Source organism: Frankliniella occidentalis, unplaced genomic scaffold (genome assembly GCF_000697945.3).
Source record: "Frankliniella occidentalis isolate FOCC.00 unplaced genomic scaffold, Focc_3.1 Scaffold34, whole genome shotgun sequence".
NCBI classification, from domain to species: Eukaryota; Metazoa; Arthropoda; class Insecta; order Thysanoptera; family Thripidae; genus Frankliniella; species Frankliniella occidentalis.
The window spans coordinates 1,676,018-1,683,495 of record NW_026267164.1 but is presented as its reverse complement, the minus strand read 5'-3'; the positions used below and the strand labels follow the sequence as shown (position 1 = coordinate 1,683,495).

At 55.2% G+C, this 7,478-nt stretch overlaps 1 protein-coding gene across 2 annotated transcripts; it reads right to left on the bottom strand.

The window, feature by feature from the left end:
- Nucleotides 1-3,500: 3,500 nt before the first annotated feature.
- On the bottom strand, nucleotides 3,501-5,792 carry LOC113217778 (uncharacterized). Of its 2 annotated transcripts, none has more exons than XM_026437833.2 (4): nucleotides 5,488-5,792; nucleotides 5,211-5,351; nucleotides 4,538-5,044; nucleotides 3,501-4,463 (listed from the first exon to the last, which is right to left on the bottom strand). In XM_026437833.2, exons 2-4 carry the CDS (start codon nucleotides 5,349-5,351, stop codon nucleotides 3,651-3,653), a joined length of 1,461 nt encoding a protein of 486 aa, XP_026293618.1. In that variant the 5' UTR covers nucleotides 5,488-5,792; the 3' UTR covers nucleotides 3,501-3,650. The 2 variants fall into 2 exon arrangements, with proteins under 2 accessions (XP_026293618.1, XP_026293619.1); XM_026437834.2 differs by having other exon boundaries at nucleotides 5,508-5,792.
- Nucleotides 5,793-7,478: the final 1,686 nt, after the last annotated feature.

Sequence of the window (7,478 nt, the reverse complement as noted above, 5' to 3'; positions counted from 1 at the left end):
GGGGCGGACGGGGGGCCCGCACGGGCAGGGCGGGCTCCGTCAGGCTCAGTTGGCTCGCGGCGCTCGTGGCGTGGGGACGGGACGGGTCGACCACTCCCCCGCAGCCCGCCAGCGCAGCGCCAGCGCGCCCACAAGCAGAGCCTGCGGGAGCCTGCGGAGCTACGCTGCGCCGCCCCCTGCCAGCGCGCCGCGCCGCCCCCGCTCCGTCCGTGCCGCCGTGCCGCCGCCGCTCCTGCTCGCGCACACCCCCCAGCAGGAAGCAAAGAGTGCGTCAGCCTCGCGCGTGCGTGCCTCGAGTGCCGTGTGCTAGTGTGACGGTGTATAGCGTGACAAGCGTCGTGACGACGCACCGTGACCCACCGTGACGCGACCGGTGCGTTTGTCGCGCCGGCTCTCCACTCTCCCCCAGGTGAGCAGGGAGCAGCCCCAAATTCACAATTTCACTCCTGGCCGCCACGCCTCCGACCGCCCGCCCCCTTCCCCGCCGCCCTTCCTCACGCACACGTGGGGTTGTGCCGCCCCCGCGTTGGCCCAGGCCCGCCCAGGCCCCATCCCAGGCACACCGTCGGCGCCGCCACCACCCCCTCCCCACCAGCTTCCCTCCCACAAAATGAAAAATTGTAGTTGTATCAACGGCGTATATACCTGCTCTCTTAATATTTCTCTCAGCTCGGGCGCTCCGGAAAGAGAGGAAGAACTTGTTATTATACACATTGTGCTGAGGGACGGAGTTTCCCTTCATCAGGGGGATTCTTTAGCCTGGCGGTTTACCTGCTCGCGCAAAGTGAAAGGACGGTTTTGTCCCAGACAAAATGCTGCGTTTTCATGCACATCCCTCTTTTATTGTTGGAACGGGAAATATCGGGCAAAATAAGTAATCCAGATTTTTGAGACTGTGTCTACCATGTTCGGACACAAAGTTTTTACGATTAATCGTCAGTCATGTATAGAAACATTGCCCCTTTTCTACGAGTCAAACTTGTCCTTCATTGAGCAAATGGACGCTGGGTGGGCGCTGCGCCTCCAGGCTGGTCGCGGTCCCGATCGTGATCCCCTGCTGCACGGAGCCGGAGCGAGTCCGAGAGCTAGTCCCTCTCTGTTCTGTTGGTCAAAGTTTTGTCCGCCAATAACTTTGGCCCTGGGCCGTAGTTAACTCTTTTACCTGGGCCCGGGGCTGGGGGGTGTTCATGCAGCCGACAATAAATAACGCGCGGGAAAAGGGGGGGAGGGGGCTTCGGCCCGGCCGCGCGTGGAAAACTAATAGACCATTTCAGGTTAGGAGACTAGAAGGAGAAAAGAAGAACCAAAACAGTCGGGAGATGAAGAGACGCATGCAGGGCAAAAGGCCGCATTGGGAGAGAGTGCTTTTCTGGTTCGTTTCATTTATATTCTGCCTCTGTAATCACCTTCCCTGAAAAGGTCTGTTAATCAAAGAGGAAACATTCAACAATCGCGATCATTACAGAGAAAATGATGCACGTGCTAGCTTTTATGACTTTGAATTTTACACTTCTAATCATGCCCATTCTGTAAATTTTCGATTGAATCCCATGTTACCCTCCTCCACCGACCCTCTAATTAATAACCCTGCATGCCTCCTGTGTGAAATTGGCCTGGGCGGTATCGGATATCCATTCATCATAGTGCGACCAGACCAGACCACTCCCTTCCACCCGGATCCCATAACGTAACGGAGCTGCGCCCGCTCCCCCACATCAGCAGAGCAGCCCAAACGGCTTTCTACCCCCGTCGTTAATAGGTCGCGGGATTCTTTGTGCGAGAGGCAGAGGAGGATTATCAAGTTTCCACTTCTTCGACCCCGTATTGCTGGCTATCATTGCTCGAGCTCCGCTTGTTAGCCCTTAAGCCCTTGCGACCGCTTGCATACAGAAAGCACGTCTTTTTTTCTCGGGTTCACTCGCCAAATTGGGAGTTTAGCGCCTGCGAGACTCAAGGTAGGCCACTCCGCACTACACACATGCACTGCAGGCAAGATGTTGCCTACCTACCAGGCGCTTTAAGAGCTTTCCAGGGGCTGAACTTAGCAGGTTCGTAACGGGCGTGCTTTCTGGATGATCCCGCTTTCGACCGCGAGCGACGTCGTCGGCAACCGCATCCTCCTTGTCATACACGTGTTGTCAGCGGCCCAGTGCGCCGCTCCCCGCGAGCTCTCCCACGCCGCACACTGCAGGCAGCGATTTCAATTAGTGTGGAACACCGTGTAGAACTCGTGCGGGAGCACGACGCTGTCCCCCCCCCAGCATTTCTCTCTTACTCCCCTCCCTTACGCCCACCCCTCCTCTCTGCAGCCATCAGATTACAGCCCGAGACTCATGGCAGGGTTGCTGCTCGTACGCTGTGTTTGTCCTCCCTATCAAAGTCACTCGGGAAAGTACTTCCCGTACTCTGTCCCGACGACTCCCAAGAAATGGCGCGGTGTCTACAGTATTCGCTTCCTTCTTCCTCCTTACCCTACTCTCGGCACTTAGTCAGGGGGAAGGAGACATAGAGAGAGGGAGACAGAGAGAGAGAGAGCGAGAGAGAGGGGGGGGGGGAGAAAATACGTCCGGAGCGGTGAACATTAGAGGGCGGACGGGGTAGGCAACTCGTGATGCAGCAGCAGTCCATCTGAGTTATGGGTTCAAATAACTGCTCCACGGGGAGGAATGGAATGTGAGTGGAGGGCGGGCGTCGGGGCCGGCCGGACGAGGATAGGGTGCGAAAGGGCTGTCCGACTACTGCCCCCCGCCCTCCCCCTATCTCTCTTCTTTTAAACACCGATTTCCCCGTGTCCCAATCCCGATAGACCGACCCAATCCGCCCGGCATTCGTTGTCATCCACCCCACCAACGAAATCGGATATAGAGTTCTTCCCCCAACGACAAACAACTTTAAAAATAAGGTCTTTATGGGGAATAACTATTGTTACTGTAGCCGAACGGATAACGTGTGTGTAGTTGGCCGAAACACAGCGCACAAGCGCGGCGCGCATCAAGTGCTCGGGGGCTCTCGTTCTTCTCCGCCGCGAGCAGCGGGCCGGGCGGGGCGTGCGAGTTATCGGCCGGCCGCACAAAGTTATTTAGTTTCTGCCGCCGACTAAGTTGGCGGGCGACTTGGCCGGTACAGCAGCGCAGCCGCCTCCCAGCGCTTCCGGCGTGTGCGCACGAGCGGCTGCATACGAGGCCGCACTGGAAAAATAATCATATGTCTGATTGGTTTTGGCAGATGATACACTAGACATAAACATACAGAAATCATGTTAAGGTGTCAACCGGTTTTATAACTCTTAATAGGGAAAATTCAGAAAAAAGAGAACCAAGCTAGACCAGCAATTGAAATTAATGGCTATTGGGGGAAAGTTGGGTGAGTGAGTGAATGAGGCTGGTAGGCGTCGCGCCCCAACACACGGCTGTCTCTACCAGAAGAAAGTCGGAAAATGAAGAACTTGCGCTCAATTGAGCGTGGCCCACGCCTGCGTGAGCGTATTGAGCCGAAGAGAATACAACAGAATTCCTCTATATTTATTTAAAAGATAAAAAGAACCAGGCGTACAAAAACAAACGAAATGAGAATTTTCAAAACATGTAAAAATTTACAGGCAAATTATTACAGCAGGCAATCGGGGATAATTATGCTCGCATGGGACATTGTTACAGTACATCATCCGATCTATGGCACAACTTGCAAACCACATCAACAGACGGGGGCAATGCGCCTACGATAGATCTTCGCTGCAGCATGCAGCCAGCGACCTGGTCTCTGCAGGGATTCAGAGAAGGCGAGCGTACAAGGACGAGCCGCCGCAGCACCCGCAGACCGCACGCCGCTAGCTCCTGGCCCAGGTCGGGGTAGTAAAAGTTCTGGTTCTCAGAGAAGGTACAGTACACACGGAGCTCTTGTACCGACGAGGCATAGGCGCGAATCAGAGAGAGCATGGTAGACTTGTGCTCAGTATCGAAGCACACGCTGAGCCACAGCAGCCTGCCGTGCTGCGAGGGAGGGAAGGTCAGATTTGGACCATGGTAATTGTACACGCACAAGCTGCGCAGCCTGGGCATGTCCTCCAAACAACGCAGCTGATTCTCAGTGATTTGGGTATGCTGCAGCTCCTCCAGCTGTAACGGAAGGTCCGGGTAGTCCACGTTTTTAGCGCATTGAACTTTCAGTCTTCTGAGTCCCGACATGTTCTGCACCTCCTCCATGACGCTGGGCTGAACCTCACCCGAGACCTCCAGCTCCTCGAGGTACGGCCCCATGACCCTCAGTAGGTCCTCAGAGCCGTCACCCTGTAAGTACTTCAGGCTGCGAGGGATGGTCCATTTCTGCGGGATGTCACGAAGAATGTCATTCACTTTTAGACGACCATTCTCGAGGTGTTGATCAGTTATCGTTAGAACGGAGATGAGAGGCGGCCCCACGTAAGCCGGGGTGACAGGAGCGATGATGTCGACGTCGTCGTGAACCTAGAGGGGTCAGAGAGCGGCTGAACATCTTGTCACCGTCCATATAAGTTCTTTCCATCTGAGTGGTGACTCACCTTGCCCAGTAGCCCATCAGCCCGCAGCTGCAGCAGCAGAAGGCGCAAGGTGTCGCCGCACCCCCCGGGCTGCACAGAGGCCGTCCAGGTGGAGCCACCCTCCTCTTCGGCAACAACGGTGCACTTGGTGGAGGTGAGCAGGCGGTGGCTGGCCTCCAGCTGCTCCGCCAGCTGCAACGGCTCCTCCACGCCGTCCGACGCGGTGCCCACATCGCCGGCCGCCTCCCGCTGCACCCGCCTCTGCAGGGCCTCCTCCACTTGTCCGAGCTGGGCGACAGACGACTCGAGCTGGCGGTTCAGCGACTCGACTGCTAGAGGCACCACCAGTCGCAGCATCTCCACCACCTTCCTCCCCGCGGCCGCGCCCCGCTGTAGCTGCTCCAAGTCTGGGTCCTCGATCTTAGGCTTCTTGCAGGGTGGTGCACCATCATTCTCCAACGATTGGACGGCTAGGACTCTCAAGGCTAGGCCGTTGTCGGGTAGGTCCTCAGGCCGGCGCTTAAATTCCTAAACCAGGTAGAAGAAAACAAATAACGTGAGAGTGGTGGTGGTGGTGGATATTAATTGAATTAAAATTGGAAAAAAAAGGCACACAGCTTGTGTGCACAAGTCGTGCAAATATCCACTCCCAAATAATGGATATCAAGCCACAAGATATGTTGAACGTACTGACCATCCTGCAAGTTGGACACTTCCTCCCCAAGGCAGGATTTTCAACACATTCCTTACAAATTGTATGCCCACAGGGTATGCATTTAGGGCGGTGGGATTCGAAGTCCAAATTGTGGATACAATTGTCACACTTTAAATTCATCTACAACACAAACAAAACAGAGTGTCATGACAATGAAAATATACCGTAATTAAATCGAGGAACGCAAGATTGAAACTCTTAAGATGAAGTTAACCTCAACTGCTTCATAACCACTAAAGTAAACTACTGGACCTACCTTTCCACAGGTCTGCGTACCGCGAGTAAGATGCAATGATGAGCCGTCGAAAACGTCTCCAGCACGAGTAGTACAGAAACTCACTGTAGGTTGAACTGTAGTTTTAAAGTTGAATAAGTTCTCGGAATAAGGTTATGTTGTCGGCTAGTATTGATAAGACAAGACGGCTCAGCTTCCTGTCTTTTGGATACTGCCCACGTTTTTTTCTTCTTCTTTCTTTTGGATGTGAGTCGTGTGAGACGTGGCTTGCGATTGGCTGCATGATCTCGGCGCAAAGGCGCAGAGGCAGAGGGCGCGAGGCACGAACCGTTTGGTACAAAGAGAAACTACTTTTCGTCACGCGGAATAAGGCATTCCGGTAAAGCTGAAATGCAGAAGAATGCGGGAAAGAAGGAAACGGAAATCGCCATGCTATAACATGGTGACTTCCGTTTTCTTGTTCCATGCATTCTTTTGCATTTCAGCTTTACCTGAATGCTTTATCATGTTACAGTCGAACCAGCGAAAGAATGCTTCTGGAAATGCATGGGCTCTTATGGGCGACTACATAAGGCCCAGGAGCATTCTTTGGCTGGTCAGAGTGTATTCACTCAATTCACTCAACGAAAAACGAGGGTTCATTACTGTTCGGATGGGGAAAGTCGAGACAGGGAGTGGCGTGGCGTGGTGAAGGCGAAGGCTGGGCGGGTCTGGAGGTGGAGGTGGTGGAGATGGAGGTGTATGGAAGCTGGCGGTGCGTGGGTTGGAGTTGGCGGTGGAGCTGGAGCTAAAGGTTGAGGTACGGGAGATGGAGGTGGTGGTGGGGGTGTGGGGGTGGAGGTGGGTGAGCTGGCGCTGGAGGTGCAGGGGATGGGGGTGAAGCTGGAGGTGTGGGGGTGGAGGTGGGTGAGCTGGAGCGCGCCCGTCCATGTTCGGGGCGGCCCCGCCGGAACAGCGGCGACAAAGCGACCCAAATAAATCACGACCGCTTTAATGTCTTTTCTGTTTCGATTTTCGGTGAGCGGAATGTCCCGGCCTTCGTGCCGTGCCTGCTTTCCCCCGTCCTGGCGCGAGCTGCGAGGGCTGAGAGGGGCGGGCTCTCGACGGGGGAGGCCACGCCCGCGCCGTTACCCGGAATGTCCTGCTTTCATACTACTCCGTCTGGCCCGGCTGGTCCGCCCCGGTCCGCCCTCGCCTCCGGGCATTGGGTTGGTATCGTGTACATATGTACGTAATGGATGTGTATTATAGGCGGATGGAAAGCAAAAGGGGGACCGATCTCTCGAGAGATCCCAGATTTCCCGTTTTTTCCTCCTTGAAACACTTCATAGTCGTTGTGTGCCCTACGCCTTGTTGTGTGTGCCGCGGCTTGATGTCGCTCGACGAACTATTCTTTTAAAACCCCCCGCTCTCTCGCGCCGGCCGCGGCCAGTCAGCAAACGACAGCGCGGCGGTCGCAAGAGTGAGAGAGACGGATAGTGACTGTGCTAGAGAGAGCGCTCGCTCAGCCGCGGCTCGCCCAGCTGGCCCAGCGCACGAGCTGTCAGTCGGCAGGGGACGACGCGTGGAGAACGGACAAGTAACACAACACTATCGTTCCGTTACGCGTGTGAATCACAATTATTGAACAACTTGGATTATCACCAACTACATCTCCGTCCTGGCTGCCATGGCCTCATCAGAAGCCCGAAAGGTGTGTTTCTTTTCCGCCGGATCCTCTGGTCTCTCCGCTGTTGTTGTTGTGTCGCACACATGTGCTCACTACCGTCTTCGTCTCCAGGGCAATTCGTAGGAGGGCCTAAGTGCTGCCGACATGAGTGACGATAGTCCGTGACACGTGACCGTGAACACGTGCATCTATTTTTCACCGTGTCCACGATCTCGTGTCGTGCCCATGGCCCGGAGCAGCAGGCGCGGTTTTAAGTCCGTTTGACGGACGATTTGCTGTGGGTTGCCTACTTTCAGGGGTCTTGTCGGACAAATTGCCTACCCACCCCAGGGGGCGATTTGAC

Excerpts from the sequence above, each read along its gene's own strand:
- LOC113217778 (XM_026437833.2), bottom strand. The coding sequence starts at position 5,351 with ATGAATTTAAAGTGTGACAATTGTATCCACAATTTGGACTTCGAATCC. Across the intron at positions 5,045-5,210 it reads AGTGTCCAACTTGCAGGATG|GAATTTAAGCGCCGGCCTGA; the intron begins GTCAGTACGTTC and ends TACCTGGTTTAG. Across the intron at positions 4,464-4,537 it reads CTGATGGGCTACTGGGCAAG|GTTCACGACGACGTCGACAT; the intron begins GTGAGTCACCAC and ends TGACCCCTCTAG.